At 48.8% G+C, this 21,863-nt stretch overlaps 1 protein-coding gene across 3 annotated transcripts in view; it reads right to left on the minus strand.

The window, feature by feature from the left end:
- Positions 1-5,692: 5,692 nt before the first annotated feature.
- Positions 5,693-21,863, minus strand: part of Numbl (NUMB like endocytic adaptor protein) — a 39,378-nt gene continuing 23,207 nt past the window's right edge. For 2 of the 3 annotated variants that reach the window (XM_008854007.1, XM_008854009.3), the window contains exons 7-10: positions 16,529-16,718; positions 11,567-11,875; positions 9,095-9,217; positions 5,693-7,118 (exon numbers count right to left, since the gene is read on the minus strand). In XM_008854007.1, the coding sequence (XP_008852229.1) occupies positions 6,463-7,118; positions 9,095-9,217; positions 11,567-11,875; positions 16,529-16,718 (1,278 nt within the window). In that variant the 3' untranslated portion in view covers positions 5,693-6,462. The remainder of the gene's footprint in view (positions 7,119-9,094; positions 9,218-11,566; positions 11,876-16,528; positions 16,719-21,863) is intronic. The other variant, XM_008854008.3, reaches the window with a different exon arrangement.

Genomic DNA, 21,863 nt, shown 5'->3' on the forward strand with positions numbered 1-21,863 from the left:
AGAGAGAGAGAGAGAGAGAGAGAGAGAGAGAGAGAGAGAGAGAGAGAGAGAGAACCAGTGGCTCCTTCTCCTTTTTGATATTTTTTGAGGCAGAGACTCAGATCATCCTCTGTAGCCTTGGCTGTTCTCAAACTCACATTCTGACTTTCTCAGCATCTTGAGTGCTGGAATTCTGTGCTTTGTAAACCAGGAGACTCGAACCTTGGCTTCCAAGGGCTCATCTGATGGGACTCACTGCATTCAGTACATGTCTGTCTCCCCAGTGAACAGCACTGCAGCTTGTTCCAGCCTCAAAGTCCGTGTGCTGGATGCTCCCCCTTGCCAGGACCACTGTTCCCCACACATGGCCGTGACTGTTCACTTATCCTTTTTAAAATCTCACTCCAGCCAGGAAGGTGGCAGAGGACTGTAATCTTTTTTGAATATTTTATTTATTGTTTTTATTTTATGTGTATGAGTGTATTGCCTGCATGTATGTGAGTGCATCCATGTCGTGCAATGCCACAGAGGTGGCATGTAATCGTAACTCAAGAGGCTGAGGCAGAATGACCACAAGTTCAAAGTAACAGAGTGAGTTCAAGGTCAGCCTGAGCAACTTAGTGAGACCTTGTCTCAAAATAAGTTAAGGGGCTGGAGAGATGGCTCAGTGGTTAAGAACACTGGATGTTCTTGCAGAAGACCCAGGTTCAAATCCCAGTACCCACATGGCAGCTAACAACTGTCCGTAACTCCAAAGTTAAGGGGCTAGAGAGATGGCTCAGTGGTTAAGAACACTGGATGTTCTTGCAGAAGACCCAGGTTCAAATCCCAGTACCCACATGGCAGCTAAGAACTTTCCCAAACTCCAGTTCCAGGGGATCCAACAGCCTCCTTTGTCCTCTGTGGGCATTGCACAACACGGGTGCACTTACCTACATGCAGGCGATACACTCATACACATAAAATAAAAATAGTAAATAAAATATTTTTTTTAAAAAAGAAGTTAAAAAGAGGGCAGGAGATGTTCTTCAGTGGAAGAGTCACCTGCCTAGAATTCCCCAGTTAGGGGTGGGGGCATGGCTCAGCGGTACAGCACCTGCCTAGAACCCACTAGTGAGGGGCTGGGGGCATGGCTCAGCGGTACAGCACCTGCCTAGTTTGAAGGAGACCCTGTTTTGGACTTCCAGTACAATAAAACAAATCCCTCATCCACATCACTCTAGATCCTCTGCTTTTTCTTCATAACACTTATTGCAAGCAGCTATTTGATACCTGCTTATCTCTTTTTTCATCCTTGAAGTAGAATTCTGGTTCTGGCTAAGCAAGGATTCTTCTTCCCTATACTTTTTAAAAAAAAAACTTTTAAAAACATTTTATTTATTATTTTTATTTTATGTATATGCGTGTATTGCCTGCATGTAGGTAAGTGACCCCATGTTGTGCAATGCCCCCGGAGATCAGAAGAGGCTGTCAGCTCCCCTGGGACTGGAGTTATGGATAGTTGTTAGCTTCCATGTGGATGCTGGGATTTGAACCTGGGTCTTCTGCAAGAACAACTGGTGTTCTTAACCGCTGAGCAATCTCTCCAGCCCCACTTTTTCCCTATACTTACACATCTCCAGGACCTAGAATAGTACCTGGCAGACAGTGAGGGTTCTAACAACAAACATTTTTAACATTTATTGTGTGTGTGTGTGTGTGTGTGTGTGTGTGTGTGTGTGTAGTCATGTGTGGAGGGGGAGACATGCGTGCAACACGTGCACAGACATATATGTGGCTGTCAGAGGACAACTTGCTGGAACCTGTTCTTCCCTTCCTTATCCTTGCACTGTAGGGGCTCTTATACAGGGAAAGGTTGAACCTGCTACAGACAGTGACAAGCCAGAGAAGTGGGAGCAGGGATGGGAAGGGGTGCAGACGGGATGGGATGGGGGTGCAGGCAGGTCAGGATGGGATGGGGTGCAGGCAGGTCAGGATGGGATGGGGTGCAGGCAGACAGTAGGGATGGGATGGGGGTGTAGGCAGACAGACAGCATGGGGCTGGGGTGCAGACAGACAATCAGGATGAGATTCGGGTGTAGGCAGACAGTTGGGATGGCATGGGGGAACAGGCAGAAGGTCGGGGGGACGAGGGAAAGAATCACAAGAGGGAACGGGAGGCACAGTCAAGAGGGTGGGGATCTGGGTGGGGAGCAGCAGGCTGAGGAGGAGAGCCAGGGCCTGATTTGGCAGGCTCAGGATGACACGCTGTATTATAGGAGCCCAGAAGAACTGCCAGATGCTAACTGGCGGAGGCAGGGACGCTTTCCCAGAGGAGCGAACGGCTGAGCCAGGGCCTGAGGGATAACGTTCTTCCTGGCTCCGATGCCAATTGTTTTTTCCAAAATTGATTTTCTGCCTCCAGGTCCTTGTCAGTTGGGCTCGCGCGCAAAACCACCCACCGGGCCACTCGGGGAGCAGCGCGGTCATGGCCACCAGGGGAGCAGCGCGGTCATGGCCACCAGGGGGCGCCGTCCCGCCCTGCGGCCTCGCCTGCCAAAACACGTGGCAGGGCGCGGGAGGAGGATGCTGAGCGGGCGGTGGCCCTGCGTGGGTCCCGGGTGCCGCAGTTTTGAGGAGGGGGGAGTTTCCGGGACTCTCGGGAGCGGGGAACCGAGCTCAAGTGCCTGGCGAGCGTCCTGGCGGCTCCAGGGAAGGAGGCACAAGGAGTGGGCTCGATTGAGAGGCAGAGCTCTCCAAAGAGCTGGGAAGGGGGTACACCACCCGGCAGTGGGGATGTCCCCCCAAATGATCTCAATGGGGAATGGATCACTTGTCATTAATTGCGGCCAACCTACTGTAGGTTGAGAGTCTTAATTCCTGGTTTTATTCTGATTTTATTTTTGTATTTATTTTATGTATTTATTTATTATAATTTTTTTTTTGAGACAGGGTCTCACTATATGACACTGGCTCTCCTGGAACTTGCCATGTAGACCAGATTGGCCTCAAACTCACAGAGATCCACTTGCCTCTGCCTTCCGAGTGCTGGGATCAAAGGCCTGAACCACCGCACCCCATCTCTGAGTGGCCTTTAACTCAAGGATCCTCCAGTCTCTGTCTCCTAAGTGCTGGAATTTCCTGGCTATGTTCTGAAAGGGGCCTAAGCCTGGGAACTGGGGTTCAGAGAGTAACCCTAGGCTTATAACCTCTGCAATGTCATTAAGCGCAAGAATCTTTATCAAGGCCATGGGAGAGATACTGGTCAGAAGGAGCACTGCAGAGGTCCTCAGGAGATGCAGGACTGTGGCCGTAGCCCCTGGTGGGCTCCATCTGATTACATCGGTGGGGATGCTGGGAAAGAATGGCTCTGGAAAAATCTGTATGGGGCTGCATGTGGTGGCCCACACCTCCACACTGGGGAGGCAGAGGCAGCAAGATCACTGCAAGTTCCAGACCAGCAAATCCGAGGCCAGCCAGAGCTATACAGCCAAGAATCAAAACCAAAAAAACAAAACAAAACAAAACAAAACCCCAGATGATTGTGTATTTTGTGTCCTGTTTCCTTCCCCACTTAGCTCAGACCATGCCTGTCACAGTTCTAGGACCCTTCTTTTTTTTAAAACAACAACAACAACAACAAAAACACCAAAGGGCTGGCGAGATGGCTGAGCGGTTAAGAACACTGACTGTTCTTGCAGAAGACCCAGGTTCAAATCCCAGCACCCACATGGTAGCAAACAACCGTAACTCCAGTTCCAGGGGATCCAACAGCCTCTTCCATCCTCCGAGGGCATTGCACAAAACAGGTACATTTACCTACATGCAGCATGCAGGCATAACACTCATACACATAAGAAAAAAAAAGTGTGTGTGTGTGTGTGTGTGTGTGTGTGTGTGTCCCGGTGCACCATGTGCATGCAGGTACCTGTAGGGGCTGGAAGAGGGTATCAGATCCCCTAAAACTGGAATTATAGGCGGTTGTGAGCAGCTTGATGTGGGTGCTGGGAACTGAATCCCAGTCCTCAGCAAGAACAGTAAGGGCTCTGGACTGCAGAGCCACCTCTGGCCCTTCCCCTGCCTTTCCCAGTTGTAAGTGCTTTCTACCTGGCTTCATCATCAGCAGTTGGCAGAATGAGTCGGGTCCTGTATTGGGACATGTAAGAGACAGGACAGCACAGGGTCCTTCCCTTCCCACAGTCCAGTCACTAGATAATCACAAACCGGACTATGAAGACTAGAGCCTTGATAAGGGTGGCATGGGTGGGGGTCTTGACTTGGCCTGAAGGGTAAATGAGTGGTCTAAACAGAATGACAGGACAGGGTTTGGGGCCTTGAGAGAGGTTCAAATGGAGCAAAGGCTTGAAGGTAACCAAGTGTGGCTCATCTATAGTAGAGCCCTCTGCTCCATCCATCCCTGGTGGGCGGGGGGGGTCTGTGCCCTAGCAGAGTGTCTGTTACAGGTCCTGTGGCAATCTCCAGGTTTGGAAGGCAACCCTCAGGTTTGTTTCTAAGCCGTGTTTAAATGACTGGCCTCAAGGTTGATCAAAGGCTGGGTTTGAGTTTCCAGGTCCCTCCTTCACTTGCATGCTAGCTATCAAATAGGGGCAGAATATTGGATTGCACAAAATCATATCATTTTAAAGAGCTATAAAATAGTTTGATATATATTAATAGTTTGATGGAACCTGGAGCTTTGTGCATGCTAAGCAAGCGCTTGGCCACACACATTCCCCAGCTGATATATACATACATACACACATACATACACACACATTATACAGATATGGGATTCGGGGAAGGGGATGAGACAGGGTCTCATGTAGCTCAGGTTGGCCTTGATCAAACTTGCTATGTAGCCAAGGATGACCTAGAACTCCTGATCTTCTCACCTCCACCTTCCAAGTACTGGGATTACAGGTGTTTATCACCAGGTCCAGTTCCCCAGCATATGTTACAAAAATATATTCATTAACTATATTAAGGGACCCAAGAAAGAACAGAGGGGCTTTAAATGACAGAGGAAACTTTGGCCTGAGTTATGGAAATGAAACTGACAAGTATCTCTCAGCATGGTCCAAGAGGTAGTTATATTATGATCTGTTTGGGATGCTGATAGTGAACCAGTCAGCACAGCCTAGAATGTGCCCTTAAGGTCTTTGGCTCAAAGTTTGTTAATAATAGAAATGAGAGGTTAATTTTGGGTTCCCTCTACTAGCCTCGTAACTGGTGGGGGTCCCCGAACTGACTCAGAGGTATTGCTCAAGAAGACCTCTTTTTAAAAATATTTTATTTTTATGTGTATGAGTGTATTGCCTGCGTGTTTGTGAGTGCATCCATGTTGTGCAATGCCACGGAGGTCAGAAAAGGACTTTGGATTCCCCTGGAACTGGAGTTAAGAATGGTGTGTAGCCACCATGTGGGTGCTGGGAATCGAACCCAGGTCTTCTGCAGGAGCAGTCAGTGCTCTTAATCACTGAGCCATCTCTCCAGCCTCAAGACCTCTTTTTTTTCAGATGGCTAAGGAGGAAAGACTGTTTTTTGAGTCAGGGTCTCATGTCTAAGCTGGCCTCAGACTGTCTACGCAGCTAAAAATAGCCTTGAACTCTTGATCTTCCTGCCTCGGCTCCCAAGTGCTGGGATTACAGACATGGGCCACCACTCCTATATGTCAGGAGGAAAGGCTCAGTGACAGCACCCTCCACCTCCACACACACCTTATTCCCCCCATGGCCACCGTTATAGTCTTCCTTTATTGGCTGTCCTTGTATAATACAAATCTGCAAGTTTAGATACAAAAAAAATCTGGAAATAAAAGATAGAAAAGTACCCGCCAGGCACCCCTTCCCTTTCTGGGAGCCCCTCTCCAGCGGGCACCGGCATGAGGTAACTGAGCATCTTTTTCCCTCCCCCCTCCCCCACTCCTGGACCCCCAATTTGGCCCCTACCCCGTGAGACCTCTGCCCTGCGGAAGACGTGGCCTCCCGTATGGGGGAGGGGGTGGGGCGAGCACAGCATTGGCAGTGAACGCAGCGTGGGCAGAGGGAAGCCCTTAGCTTGTGCTGTGTGTATGGGGCAGGGAGGGGATGGCCAGACTTGAGACAGGCGCAGGAGAGCCCTAAGTAGACATCCCTCCCCCATCCTGCCCAACACTGGAAGGTAGGAAGTCAACAACAGAAACTGGGAAACGTAGCTTGAACCGAGGGCATTCCGTGGGACTGTCACCACCCCCGTGTCCGGGGCTGGGAAGGGGTATTTGCCAGCCTATGTCCGGCAGTGAAATGGTTCCTTTAGCCAGGCTGGGTCTCTCCCTGAATTCCATCTTGTCGCAACCTGGCCATCACAATATTGGTTCTGTAGTGGTTGTGAGGATGGTGGAGAGAGGGGCTTAGTGGGGGTGTTGAGGGACACAGACCCAGGGAGCAGCACTAGGGGAGAGGTCAGGCCTCCCCTCCAGAGTCTGGTGCACCCGGGAAGGATGAAGTGGGAGCGGGGCAACGTGGGCTACAGTTCAATCTCGAAGGTCTTCTGCAGGTCGCCAGAGAAAGGGTTGGAGGGCTTTTCCACAGTGGGTTTGCCTTCTAATGCTGCCCACTGGGCCTCAAAGGGGTCCAACTCAGGAGCAGGGGCTGGCACTGGCTCTGGTGGCCAGGGAGCCCCATGGGGGCGTGGACGGGCCTGGCCCCCAGGGGCACTGGGTGCAGCAGGGGGTGGGAAGGCCCCGGCTTTCCCAAGTAGGGTGGCCGGTTGGGGCTGGAGCTGGGCAGCTGAGCAGAAGGCATTGGCTACCATCTGCGAAGGTGTGATGCCCACCACAGGCACCCGGGGCATGGGTGGGTAACCCAGGCCTGGGTAGGCTGGCACAAAAGGAGGCTGCATGTGTGGGGGTGGCAGGAACACAGCCACCTGGGCAGGTGCAGTGTCAAAGGGCCCCACTGGGGCAGAGAAGGGTTGCAGGGCAGGGGGCATGGTGGGCACCGAGGTTGCTTGCTGCTGCTGCTGCTGCTGTTGCTGCTGCTGCTGTTGCTGCTGCTGCTGCTGGGCCTTGGCCACCTGGGACACTTCCTCCAGCCATCGCTCAGCCTCTGAAGGTGTCCGCTTGTGCCCAGGCTGGAAGGCAGCTGCAGGGGGTACAGAGGGCTCACCCCAGGCAGAAGTCCCTGGACAGAGGCAGGAGAAGGGCACAGGCTAGGAGTCAGGATGGCCTGGGGATCAGAGTCCAGGTCCTGGAGTGAGACTGTCTCTGAATCCAAGTTCATTTCCTCCACTCCTGACCTGGAGCAAGTGACTTAACCTTTCTGACATAATGAATTTGCAGTGCTGAAAACGCAGTTTTGAGACTCTACAGTCCTGTGACAGAAAAATCTAAGTAGCCCATTGCCCTTCGCTGGCCCATGCCACATCGGATGGTAAACATTTTTTTGTCTTTTTGAGACAGGGTCTCCCTGTAGCCCCAGCTGCCCTGGAACTCACTATGTAGACCAGGCTGGCCTTGAACTCACAGAGATCCACCTGCCTTGGATTCCCGAGTGCTGGGATTAAAGGCATGCGCCACCATGTCCAGCTCTGCGTATCACTTTTGAGCTAGTATTTTGACAATGTATTATTTCAGAAGGCTAAGATTCTAAGACTGCACTGTTCTAACACGGGACCATTTTTTTTGTTTGTTTGTTTGGTTGGTTGTTTTGTTTTGTTTTGTTTTTTGGTATTTTTGAGACAGCGTCTCTCCATAGCCCCAGCTAGCCTGTAACTTTCTATGGTAACCAGGCTGGCTTTGAACTCACAGAGATCTGCCTGCCTCTGCCTCCCGAGTGCGCCACCACACCCAGCTCACAGGACGATTCTTAAGGTTGTGTTTTCTAAGATTCTAGAGATACATTTATAATGTCTGTAATTTTGAGGAGGTCCTGTGGTTCTTTTTTTAAAAAAATTTATTGAATTTTTGTATATTTCATACAGAAAATCATCTTTATACCCCCTTCCCCTTTGGTGCCCTCCCATGACCTTCCCCACTGGAGTTCATACAGTCTGTCATTTGTGTTAAGGCCTATCATGTAAAGTGAGTGCCCCAGATGTCCCACAGTGCAAGTTCATCTACTGGGGTCTAATCAGCCTATCCAGAGTCCCTCCCTTTAAGATCAGCTCTTCCTCATCCAGCAGTAATAAGATGCCAATAATTCTTCGGCTAAGATTGGGGCCTGCTGTTCATTTCCACAGTTCTGTGCTGGGTCTTTGTCTGCTTAAGCTGTGCATGCTGGGTCCTGTGGTTCTAGGATAAACCCATGGCTCTAAGATGATCCATAGTTCTAAAATGATCTTCTGATCTAAGGTGATCCTATGGTAGGCACTTGGGTGATATGTGATTCTAAATTGATTTAGGGTTCTAAAATGATCCCATACTTCTAACACAGTCTATGATTCTAAAGTGGTTCATGGTTCTAAGATGATTTCAGGGTTCCAAGATGATCCAATGGCTTTAAGACAATCCACAGTTTTGATATGGTTTGTGATTCTAAACTAATCCCTGTTCCTAAGACAGTATCATGGTTTATAATCTGATCCAGGATTCTAAGACTCAATTCATGGCTCTAAAATTGGAATCCATGGTTCAAAGCTGACCCTATGGTTCAGATGATCTGTTCTAACCTGATTTCCTGGTTTTAAGATGGTTAATTGGTCCCAAGATAATCCCATGGCTCTAAGACATTCCATACTTCTAAGCTGAATTAGAATGATTCTAATTGATCTAACTTGATACTGTGGCTCTATGACAATCCTTAGTTCTAAGTTGTTCCCGTAGTTCTAAGTTGACTCCAGGATTCTAGGATGTTTCTGTAGTTCTGGGATGATGTGGTAGCTCTAGGACAATCGTGGTTCTGGAGTTGATCCCATGGTTTTAACCTGATCCCAGGATTCTAAGATGATCCCATGGCTCTAACCTGATCTCCTGGTTCTAAGCTGATCCCATGGTTCTAACCTGATCTCAGGATTCTAAGATGATCCAGTGGTTCTAAGCTGATCCCATGACTCTGAGACAATCTGCAGTTCAAAGGCTCTAACCCTGAACTATCCAAGATTCCTTGGGTTTCCAATGCTCTTGGGTTTCCATCTGCTCCAGTGGAAGGGCTGGATTTACCTGTTGTGGCAGATGGTGGCCCTGACGCTGGTGCTGCAGCACTGGCAAAAGACGAGCTGATCTGTGTGCACAGAGCATTGATGCCATCGCTGTCACTGGTACCAGGAGGCTCCATCTCAGGCACTGGGAGGTCATCAGGGAAAGACAGAGATCAGCAAACAGGCCCCAGCCTGCTGCAACCCTGTTCTCACTTCAGGCCCACAGGGGCCCTCTCTTATCCACACTCCTTTCCTTCCAGAGGTATGTAGGTCACTAGGTGACCCTGGCCACTAAATTAACTGTACACATGGCTGTGTGTGACAACAAAGTGACTGATACAACAGCCAAGTCAGTGTGTGATGTTTACAATTGACAGTGACAAAGATCCCAAACAAGGATCCTCATGATCTAAGTGGTCACTACCAGAAGAGATGTCTAAAAATGTTTAACATGCATTCATAAATAACATGACAAGAGCATGGGCAGTCAGAATGAATGCTGGCCATACTGCTGTTCACTGGCTGGGGACCATACACCCTGGTCCCCCACTTGGCCTGGGTTAACACAGACATCACTTCTGGCAGAGATGAAACCATGCCAGCAAGACAGGAGACACATAATAGGCATGGTGGCCTTGAAGGTCCTGGGAGGAAGAAAGTATCATCCAAAGACACCACCGACAGGTATGTGTAGTAGCAATAAATGTCTGACGTTTCCGCAAATGGCTGTCTTCAAGAGGCACAGGCAGCTGCAGGAGTCACTGGGTGTGACATGGGGATTCAAGTGGAGGTATATGTGGTTTCCGGACCAATGCCTATGGTAACTGCATGTGTTCCTCCAAACGGGCATGAGGTCTGAGGTGTGGCCTCCAAGTGTGCCTGAAGTTCAGCTGTGCCGCGTCTCTTGTGATTCCCACTGTGCAATGTGGGCATGAGCTGGTGAGTACGTGTGAATCTGCACATGGGTCTTCTGGGATTGTGAAGCTATGCAAGTGGTATGGCAAGTGTGCAAATTTGAGTGTGACTTCTGAGTGTATGCTTCGAGTCTGTGTGATGTTGTGGTTTCTGTACATAGGTAACAGTTGAATTTGTGACTTTTGGCATCTGTGACAGATATGCATATCAGAGTGTGAGTCTGTGAAATTTCTCTATGACAACTCACATCCAAGTCAGTGTGCAACTGACCTCAAGAGTGTAAGCCTCCCCAGCCAAGCCCAGGGAGCCTGCCACCCACCTCAAGAGCATGGGTGACAGCTTCCTATGTGTTTAATATTAGACTGAATGAGGACTGCAAACCCAAGGGCATGTGACGGCGTTTCATACCCAAAGAGCACTGTAGGACAGGGAGTAGGACATGTAGGACATGTTCCCAGCCTCGTGGCTGTACATTGATACCCTCCACACCAATCCCCACAGCCAGAAGGGCCAAATGTGGTTATGGAAGCAGTAGCCAGGGTCAGACCGCATGGTTCCAGGACCATTGAAGGGTATGTAGCCCTCCCACCTGTCTCCTTAGGACAAACTCGTGGCACTGTGTCACATTTTTTATCTCTTCAGTCCAAGGCAGACATGGCTTTTATTATGTGTTTTGAGACACGATCTTTCTAGGTAGTCCAGGCTGGCCTTGAACTCAAGTGCCTTCTGCCTCTGTCTCTGGAGTACTGGGATTACAGGTGTGTGCCAGCATGCCCAACTCAGATACTGCTTTTAGATCATGACATACAGCACTTCTCTTCTTTCCCTGGCCCATGGCAGACATTAATAATCAAACACAATATTTTTGGTTTTCTCCACTGAGCTCTTTGCTCACTGAGTTGGCCAGGTCTTGGGATTTCACTGACCACATTCTGGAATCAGCTCTTAGGGTAAGTCCAGAACACCCTGCTGTTTCTCTTCTTTCCCTTGTTGATAGTAAACTTATCACAGCAGACTTTTCTAACCATCATAACGTGTGCCATCTTGCCCCTTCCCTTAATAACAGCAGACTCTATAAATTGATCATGATTGTGCTACATTTCTATCTAGTAGAAATGGCTAATCAATCATGATTTGCTCTAGCTCTCTTCCAGTCCTTGACTATAGCAGACATCATTAATTGAACAAGGTATGTTCCACGTGGTTTTTTAAAAAAAAATTTTTTTATTTTTATTTTTTTATTTTAGGTGTATGAGTGTATGTACGTGAGTGCACCTGTGTCATGTAATGCTGCAGAGGTCAGAAGAGGATTTTGGATTCCCCTGGAACTGGAGTTAAAGACAGTTTGTAGCCACCATGTGGGTGCTGGGAATCGAGCTGGGAATCGAACCCGGATCCCCTGCAAGACCCGTCAATGCTCTTAACCACTGAGCCATCTCTCCAGCCCCCACGTTTAACCTATGCCCCCTTGCAGACAGTGTTAATCAATCACAGTTATCCCATTTCTCCTCTAGTCCTTGCCTACATCAGATAGTGCTAATTGATTCTGATGCCCCTTCTTGCTGATTCCAGGACTCACCTGTGCCCTTCACCTGGAAGTCAGTTCGGCGCTGCAGTGTTGATGGTAGTTCATTCAACCGTAGGCTCAGCTGCCGTTTGAAAGGAGAGTTCTTCTGGCTGAGCGCTGGAAACCCACGAAAGGAGCCCTGGCGAACCAGCTGCTCCAGAGGGGCATGGCGCCGGGGAATAGCAGCAGCCACGGTGGTGCCTGCAACCGCTGGGGTGCCCGCCTCCCCCTTCTCACCAGGGGATGTGGTGGCTGGTGTTGGGGACACATGCCCAGGTTGGGCAGGGCCAGGAGCCGCAGCGGGGGCAGCTGCTGCCTCTGCTAGAGACATGGAAGAGATGGTCTGTTAGTCACCTCACTTAGGCATTGGAAACAAAGCCTAACTGGTCTTGCTTTTACAGTGCTGGAAATAGAACCCAGGGTCTTGTGCATGTTAGCCAAGCACTGTACACTGAGTCACACCCCCAGCCCCTCACTGGGGGATTCTAGGCAGGTGCTCTACCACTGAGCCACACCCCAGCCCCTCACTGGGGGATTCTAAGGAAGTACGCTACCATTAAGCTACAACCCAGTCCTCACTTGCTCCCTTGATTACTCCCCAGAGTTGCCTTGTCACCCCACATATCCTGTCCCCACTACAGGATGGTCAGGGCTATAAAGGGATCAAGGGGTCAAGGCTTGTCCCCACCCAAGCCAAGATCACTTCCCCAGAAGACCACTGGGGAATTGTCCCCTAGCCTAACCCTGTGTCCCTCTAGCTTTCTGTCCCTATTGTCTTCGTCAGGGGTTCTTATTTCCCTCTTGGACACAGTCTTCCTTTTCTGACCACTGACCCTCACTTGGTGCATGAGCATACTGAGGCACTGCCCCAGGAGCCTTGCAGACACTAACTCATTCAATTCACACAACCACCAGGTGGTCAAGACCATGGCCATCTCACAGACACAAAAACTGGAGTGACTTAGGTCACACTGCTGCCAAGGGGCAGGCTGCCTCTGGAGCCTGTGCTCCAAGCCACTGCCCTCACCTGTCCCTCCCTCTGGCCTGGTCTGTCTTTCTCTGTCCCTCTCTGTTTCTCTCTCTCTCCCATTCTCCCCACCTCAAAAATGCTTTTACTTTCTCCAGCTGTGACCAGTTGTTCTAGACCTGACTTGGCTCCTTCATAATTTGGGAATCTTTCCAAATTATTCTAGCCCCTCAGCCTGGGTTTCCTTCACTCTGGGACTGACCTCTGTCCTCTGGGGAAACCTGAGACTACAAATTGACAGCATGCAGGCTCTTCAAGGGCAGGTGCCTCCTCCCCCTCCTCCAATATCTCTGCAAATTTGGAAGCAGGAAACCACCTCTGTCCCCATCTCACTGCTGTGTGACCTCAGGAAGTTCCCTCCCATCTCTGGGCTCCAGTTTCCCTAGGCTACCTCCCCCAGGCCTTCCTGGACAGTCAGTTATCAAGGCTTCAGATTGTCACAAAAGCTTGATAAACAGCTCTGTGAAGAGTGAGAGCTTAGTAGAAAAAGCATTGCCTCAGGCTGTGATTCTGCACAGCAGCCATGAGTGTGAGATGCTCAGCAAATCAGTCCTCACCATGTAAACTCTCCTTAGGCTATGCAAACAGCAAAGTGCTTTCTTTCTGTAGTGCCTGGAAATCAGAACACCCTTTAGATACAGTGAACCCTTTGCAAACTCAAAACCCTGCTGCAGTCAGCTCTGTACCCAACAGCAGCAGGCACATCTTTCTTTTGTGGGGTTGTGGTAGGGGGTGCGGGGGTCGGGTGGGGAGGAGGCAGGGTCTCCCCACGTAGCCCTGGTTTGTCTGAAACTCGCTACGTGGACCAGGCTGGCCTCGAACTCACAGAGATCTGCCTGCCTCTGCCTCCTGAGTGCTGGGATTAAAGGTGAACACCAATACATCTGGACCCCAGCAATTTTTACTTGATTTTAATTTTGAGACAGGGTCTCAGTAAGTTGCCCAGGCTGGCCTTGAACTCACTCTGTAGCCCAGACAGGCCTTGAATTTTCGATTCTCCTGCTTCAGTCTAATGAGTAGCTGGGATGACAGACCTTTACCCCTGGGCCCAGTCCCCTCATAATTCTAACACTCTAGGTAAATGGTGAGGAAAAATCTGTACCTTGTAAAGGGGTGCATATCTGTGTGCCCTTTGTAAATAATAAAACACCATGGACTCTATTGTGCCATTTATTGACTATTCCTTACAAATTCTAACAGATGATGAAAGCAGTAAAATACTTTGTAAGTTATGAAGAACTTTGCATAGGACCTTTTCTAAAAACAAAGTATTTGGATGGGTGTGGTGGTATATGCCTTTAATTCAAGCACTTGGGAAGGAGAGGCAGGTGGATCTCTGTGAGATCATAGCCAGCCTGGTCTACATAGTAAGCTCCAGGCCAGCTGTGGCTACATAGTGAGACCCTGTCTCAAAACAACAACAACAACAAAAATTATTTGTGTGTGTGTGTGAGTGTATGTCCAGGTGCTGGAGGAGGCCAGAAGAAGGCATCAAGATGGGTATGGTGGTGCACACCTTTAGTCCCAGCACTCAGGAGACAAAGGCAGGTGATCTCTGTGAGTTCAAAGGGAGACCTTGCCTCAAAAAGACCAAAAAATACCCAACAACAACAACAACAACAAAAAACACCCAGAAGAAGGCATCAGATCCCTTGAAGCTGGAGTTACAAGTCTGTAATCCACCCATGTGGCTCTGATCCTTGTGACAGAACCTCTGATAGAGGTTCTTGTGATAGAAGTGCTCTGAACCTCTAAGCTATCACTCCAGCCTTCATGCAGAGGGTCCTTTAAATGGTCATGTAATTTACAAATCAAAAGAGACATTATCAACTTTAAAAATAAAAAGATGGCTGGGGATGGAGCTCAGTGTCAGAATGCTTGCTACAAAATCCTGATTCAGTCTCCAGTACTGAAAACAATAAATAAATTCTAGTGATAAGCCAGGCATGGTGGCACAGACCTGTAATCGCAGTACTTGGGAAGTTGAAGCAGAAGGATTGCTGTGAGTCTGAGGCCATCTTGGACTACATAACAAAAGTGTCTCAAAAAACAAAACAAAATATTGGGGCTAGAGAGATGGCTCAGCAGTTAACAGCACTTACTGTTCTTGCAGAGGATCCAGGTTCAGTTCCCAGTACCCATGTTAGGTGGCTCACAACTGCCTGTAACTCTAGTTCAAGGGTACCTGATGCCCCCTGCTGGCCTCCACCAGCACCTACATGCAGGTGGTGCACATACATTCACCCAGGTACACACACATACACATAAAAAAATAAAACAAATATCTAAAAAAGGGGAGGGCTGGAGGGATGGCTTAGTGGTTAAGAGCACTGGCTGCTCTTGCAGAGGACCTGGGTTTGGTTCCCAGCACCCACATGGCAGCTAACAACTGTTTCATAACTCCAGTTCCAGGAGATATGATTTCCTCTTTTGGCCTCTGAGGGCATGCATGCATGTGGTACACTTACCTATATGCAGGCAAAACACATGCACATAAAAAATAAAAATAGGCTGGGCATGGTGGTGCACACCTTTAATCCCAGCGCTTGGGAGGCAGAGGCAGGCAAATCTCTGAGAGTTCAAGGCCAGCCTGGTCTACATAGCGAGGTCCAGGCCAGCTAGGGCTACAGGGAGACCCTAACTCAAAAATACCAAAAAATAAATAAATAGATGCCAGGTAAGTGGTTCATACCTGTCCCAGCACTCAGGAGGCTGAGGCAGAAAGAGCTGGAGATTGAGGCTAGCCTGAGCTACGAGACCCTAAATTTTTTCATCATATTTTTTTTTTCATTGTGCAGGGTTAGGAATGGAATCCAGGGCCTCTCTCTACCACTGAGCTGCACCTAAGCCTTCCTTCTTTCTTCACGGCAACTCAAAGTAAGCTCTACGGTAAGTATATCTTTTACTTGGCAATCCATCACACACACACACACACACACACACACACACACACAGTACCACTATATTATACAAGGACACACACATACACAGAATACCATTATATTATACAAGGACTGTACTATACAAAGTACTCCAATATTTTCTTCTTTAAAGAATTTTTGTGTTCTTTTTCCTTTTAAATATTAATTTTTATTTATATGTCTGTGTGGGTGTAGGTGCCTCAGAGGCCAAAACAGGATATCAGATTCCCTGAAGCTAGTGTCACAGGAGGTTGTAAGTCATTTAACATGCATCATGGGAACCAAACTCCAGTCCTCTGGAAAAGCAGCAAGTGTCCTTAACCACCAAGGCCTGCTCTCTAGTGTCTGATATTATGTCTTCTACTCTTGTTTGGAGAGGCAGAGTCTCACTCTGTAGCCCGGGCTGACCTTGAACTTGGGGCAATCTTTCTACCTCACACTCCTCTGATGTGCAATTACAGTTGGGAGCTACTTCTGGATTCTTCCTAAAATTGATTTTTGGGCTATAAACCATAACCACCCTTGGCAGCCAGGTGTCACTGGTCCTCTGCAGCCCTCCCCAAAACCTGGCCCCTGGTTCCACCTGCCCCACCTGTTCCCGCCCTACCTGCCCTGTGCACCCATCCCTGGTCCCTGGTCCCTCCTGCCCCACCTGTGCCTGCCCCACCTGCCCTGAGCACCCATCTCTGGTCCCATGTGCCCCACCTGTGCCCACCCCACCTGCCCTGAGTACACAACTCTGGTCCCACCTGCCCCGAGTACCCAACTCTGGTCCCACCTGCCCCACCTGTGCCCGCCCCACCTGCCCTGAGCACCCATCCCTGGTCCCACCTGCCCTGAGCACCCATCCCTGATCCCACCTGCCCTGAGCACCCGTCCCTGGTCCCACCTACCCTGAGCACCTGTCCCTGGTCCCACCTACCCTGAGCACCCATCCCTGGTCCCACCTGCTCTAAGCACCCATCCCTGGTCCCACCTGCCCTGTGCACCCATCCCTGATCTCTGGTCCCTGTCCGGGGCACCCACCTTTCTTCTTGTCCCCTGCCTCACGCTCCGCAGGCCGGCCACCCCCTGACAGGCGGAAGGAACCCTCGCGGGCAAAGCTGGTGCGGCTGGCATCAAAGGCAGCCGTGACCCCGCACTCCTTCTCCCGGCGCTGCTTCCGCTCCAGACAGGCGGCGAACGCACAGCCCACCGCGTGGCTCAGCCTCTCCCCCTGTGCAGAGAGGTGACCAGGTTAGAAACATCCCGCCCCTCAGGCTGCATGACAAGAGCCCACCGGGAGAAGCAACCCTAGGTGCTTGGTGCGTGGTGAATCCTGTCACCTCTCTGGGCCTGGGTGCCGGGTGCTCAGCATCAGAAGCAAAGCTCAGCATCAAAAGCATCAGAGCAAAGAGCAGCTAGATGCTGCTAGGTGGGCACTGGGAGTACTTGATTTCTATCCTCAGTAAATGCAGGGGAGGGAAAGTTGGAGCCTGGCCTGTGTGCCACAGCAAGTTCCAGGCCAGCCTGGGCAACAGTGAGTCCTGTATTCTCATTCCTAAACAACAACAAAAAGTTGGGTACAGTAGTCCCAGTTACTTGGGAGGCTGAGACACAATAGTCACTTGAGCCCAGAAGGTCAAGACCAGCCCTGGAAGCAGAGAGATGCTGCTTTAAAAAATCCAGAGAGCTGGCCAGGAGAGATAGCTCAGTGGTTCTTACAGAGGACCAGGGTAGTTCCCAGCACCCGCCTGGAGGGTAGCAACTGTCTGTAACTCCAGTTCCAGAGGAACCCAACACCCTCCTCTGGCCTTCATGGGCATTGCACATACTTTTTTTGTTTTTTCTTTTTTTTTGGTTTTTTTTTTTTTTTTTGGTCTTTTTGAGACAGGGTCTCCCTGTAGCCCCAGCTGTCCTGGAACTCACTATGTAGACCAGGCTGGCCTTGAACTCACAGAAATCCACTTTCCTCTGCCTCCTGAGTGCTGGGATTAAAGGCATGTGCCACCACGCCAGAGCACATTTTTTTTTTAAGTACCAGCTGCTCAGGGCCTGGAGAGATGGCTCAGCGGTTAAGAGCACTGACTGCTCTTGCAGAAGACCCAAGTTTAATTCTGAGCACCCACATGGCAGCTACGAACTGTCCTTAACTCCAGTTCCACGGAAATCTGAAGCCCTCTGTGGCACTGCATGACAAGGGTGCACTCACATACATGCAGGCAATACACTCATACACATTAAAAAATTAAAATATTAAAATAAATGAAAGTACCAACTGCTCTTGCAGAGGGCTAGAATTCAGTTCTCAACACACACGGTGACTAACAACCATCTAGTAAGTCCAGACGATCTGATGTCCTCTTCTGGCCTATGGAGGTACTGGACCCACATGGTGTGCTTACATACATGCAGGCAAAAACATTCATACATACAAAAAAAATCCGGTGATTGGGCATGGTTTCACAAGCCTGTAATTCCAGCATTTGGGATATAGAAGTGGATCAGTTCAAGGTTATATTTAGTTACATGTTAAGTTTGAGGCCAGCCTGGGCTGCATGAGAACTTGTCTCAAAAAACAAAAATAAGGGCTGGAGAGATGGCTCATCAGTGAAGAGCACTGGCTGTTCCTGCAGAGGACCAGGGTTCAGTTCCCAGCACCCACATGGTGGCTAACGACCACCTGTAACTCCAGTTCCAGAGGAATCTGATGCCCTCTTCTGACGTCCACAGGCATTGCACATCATGGGTACACTTACAAGCAGACAATGCACTCATATACATGAAAAACCAAAAATAAATTAGTAAATAAACAAAAAATTTTTTAAAAATCCAGAGCCAGACCAACCAACCAAACAAACAAACAAACAAACTCATCCCTTCCTCAAGCAACCCACTAAACAAACAGCAGCTATGTTTGAAACAACTGAGGTGCAAAGGCAGGCCCACAGTCTGACTCTACTTGCATGAAATTCTAGAAGAGGCAGAATTTATGGTAGATGATTTGGATATGGTATTTTCTTTTTTTCAACTTTAAATTTTTTTTATTATTTTTATTTTATGTGTATGCATATATTGCCTGTACGTGTGTGGTGCAATGCCCTGGGAGGTCAGAAGAGGCTGTCGGATCCCCTGGGACTGGAGTTACAGACGGTTGTTAGCTGCCATGTGGGTGCTGGGATTTGAACCCGGGTCTTCTGCAAGAATAACCAGTATTCTTAACCACTGAGCCATCTCTCCAGCCCCAATGGTACTTTCTTAGTGGGTGGGGATAGGACACTGGGAAGGGGCATGTCTGGGCAGCATTTTAGAGCTTGCTGAGCTGAGGTCATACAGGTGTATGCAGTTGTCAAAACTCAATATAAGTGCACAGGTTACTCTGGCAGAATGTGACCCCCTGTAGATTGCTAGGTCAAAAACCTAATCCCCAAGGCAATGGAGTCTGGAGTTGGGGCGAGCGGGAGGCGATCAGGACTATGTCAGAGCAGGAGGTAGGGTCCTCGGATGATTAATGTAATGCCCCGAGAGAGATGTAGAAGGATACGTTTCTGTCTTGTCTCTGCTGGTGAGAACACAGCAAGGAGTTCAACTGCACACAAGGAAGCCCATCCCGACCTAGAACTAACCTCGCTGTGCCTTCTGATGCTCTGAGCTCAGCTTCCAGCCTCCAGAACGGGGAGAACCTGCTGCCTGTTTAACCTCCCGGTCTGTGGAGCCTGGTCACATAGAGCAAGCAGCCTGACTGATGATCACGCAGTGCGCACTTCACAAGAAAAAGACCTGGAAAGCCAGGCGTGGCGGCCACTCTAAAGCCTGGGAAGTCAAGGATGGAGGATCAGCTTGGGGCCATCCTCAGTTACATAGTGAGTTCTAAGTCAGCCTGAGCTATGAGGCATTGTCTCAAAACAAAAAACAAAAAATATAAAAGTAGACCATGGAAATGGCTCAGGTTTTATGACTTCCACAGGTGGGCCTTGTTATCCATGTACCCCCAACACAAGATAAATAAGTAAAGGTAATAAAAACTTTTTTACATTTATTTTTACTTTATTTTATTTTTATTTTTTATTTTTTTTATTTTATTTATTTATTTTATTTTTAAGACAGGGTCTCCCTGTAGCCCCAGCTGGTCTGGAACTCTCTATGTAAACCAGCCAGACCTTGATCTCACAGAGATCTGCCTGCTTCTGCCTCCTGAGTCTCAGGACTAGAGGCGTGCACCACCACACAATGCCTAACAAAAGCTTTTTGGGGATGTACTTCTTTTTGTGTGTATAAGTGTTTTGCCTGCATGCAAGTGCACCACATGCAGGCAATGCTCACTGAGGCCGGGAGAGGGCTCTGGATCCCTTGGAAGTGGAGTTACAGATGATTTTTAGCCATCATGTAGGTGCTGGGAACCAAACCTGGGTTCTCTACAAGAAGCCATCTTTAGCTCTAATAAAAATCTTTTTTCTTTTTCTTTTCTTTTTTTTTTCCTTTTGGTCTTTTTGAGACAGGGTCTTCCTGTAGCCCCAGCTATCCTGGAACTCACTATGTAGACCAGGCTGGCCTTGAACTGAACAGAGATCCGTCTGTCTCTGCCTCCTGAGTGCTGAGATTAAAGGCGTGCGCCACCGTGCGCCACCACACCCGGCATAAAAAATCTTTTTTAAAGAAAAAAGAATATCTGGAAACAAGACCAAGTTCTATTTCATAGATTGCATGCTGAAGTAAGAGACACATGTCTGCAACTTTGAAATCATCCTCTGAATCAAATGTTAAAAGATTTGTAAGTGACTGGGAGATGACTCAGCAGGTAAAGGCATTTGCGGCCAAGCCTGACAAGTTGAGTTTAATCCCTGGGACTCACATGGTGGAAGAAAGAGAAAGGGGGGAGGAGGGAGGGAGAGACTTGTGGGGTGGCGATACAGTGACTGATCATTGTAAATGTCTATCAGCCTTGCACGCTTGAAAACACTTTGTAAACACTGTGTGCAGGCAGCTGTAGTCTATCAATCAGCCATCTACGTATCTATTCTAGTCTGTTTTCTCTCCAGGTGTTCTGCAATGTTGGGCAACAGAACCCAGGACCTCATACCTGCTAGGCAAGTGCTCTCCCACTGACCCACACTCCCTGCCTGCTTAATGAAGCCTCAAGGTCAGGTAGCCTGGGGTTGACGCTGGCTTCCCATTATCTGGCTGTGCGTTTTCAAGAAAACTCACTTCACTTTAGAATCTGATCTCCTCTCCTGTAAGATGACAGTCTTAAAACACCTACTTTATAAGACGTGGTGAATTCATAGCTGATAGTACCCAGCATAGAGCCAGCCACGGGAAATACCATGTATAAGTCATTGTAGCTCTGTTGGCTCTGCTGAGTCCTGATGGGCACCCTTACATGGAACCCTTTCAGTATTTGCAGAAGGTGGACAGTCTTATGGACCCATTTTACAGATGAAGAAACTGAGGCTCTGGTTGTACACAACCACATACCCCTTAGTCCAAGTGTAGCAGCAGAACTAAGACTAGCATGAGATTCATCTAACTTTGTTTCTTAACCAAGGTGCTCAGCTGCCTCCCAAAGTTGAACTTGACAGAAGTCCCTAGCAAAATATTAGCAGCCTGAACCCATCAGTATAGTAAAATGATCTAGAGGCAGGCATGGCAGACCATGCTTGTAATCCCAGCACTTAGGAGGTGAAGAAGGCGAAAGGATTGAGAGTTTAAAGTCAGCCTGGGTTACATGCTGAGTCTGCCTTAAAAAAAAAAGTTCAGGAGTGATGGCTCAGGGGTTAAGGGCACTGGCTGCTCTTGCAGAGGACCTAGCACCCACATGGCAGCTCACATTCATTTGTAACTCCAGTTCCAAAGTATCTGATGCCCTCTTCTAGCCTCCTGAGGCACCAGGCATGCACATGGGGTACTTACATACAGGCAAACACTCATACATATAAAATAAAAATAAATGAATCTTGAAAAAAAAAAAAGATAGGCATGGTGGCATGCCTGCAATCTCAGCACACTAGAAGCTGAGGTAGAAAGAGTGCCAAAAGTTTAGGCCAGCCTGGGCTATGCAGGGAGTTCAAGGCTGGTCTGGACTACAAAGTGAGACCTTGTTTCAAGAAACAAAACAGGAGCTGGAGAGAAGGCTCAGTGGTTAAGAGCATTGGCTGCTCTAGCAGAGGACATGGGTGCGATTCCCAGCACCCACATAGCGGCTAGCAAGTCTCTTAACTTAGGTTCAAGGGGATCTGATGCCCTCTTCTGTCCTCTGTGGGCACTGCATGGCATGGGTTCACAACATACAAGCAGGCAAAACATGAACACCCATACAATACAAATATATATATACACATACATATACATACATATATATACATACATATATGTGTATATATAT

Source organism: Nannospalax galili, unplaced genomic scaffold, assembly GCF_000622305.1.
Source record: "Nannospalax galili isolate Female #2095 unplaced genomic scaffold, S.galili_v1.0 scaffold886, whole genome shotgun sequence".
Lineage (NCBI taxonomy): Eukaryota > Metazoa > Chordata > Mammalia > Rodentia > Spalacidae > Nannospalax > Nannospalax galili.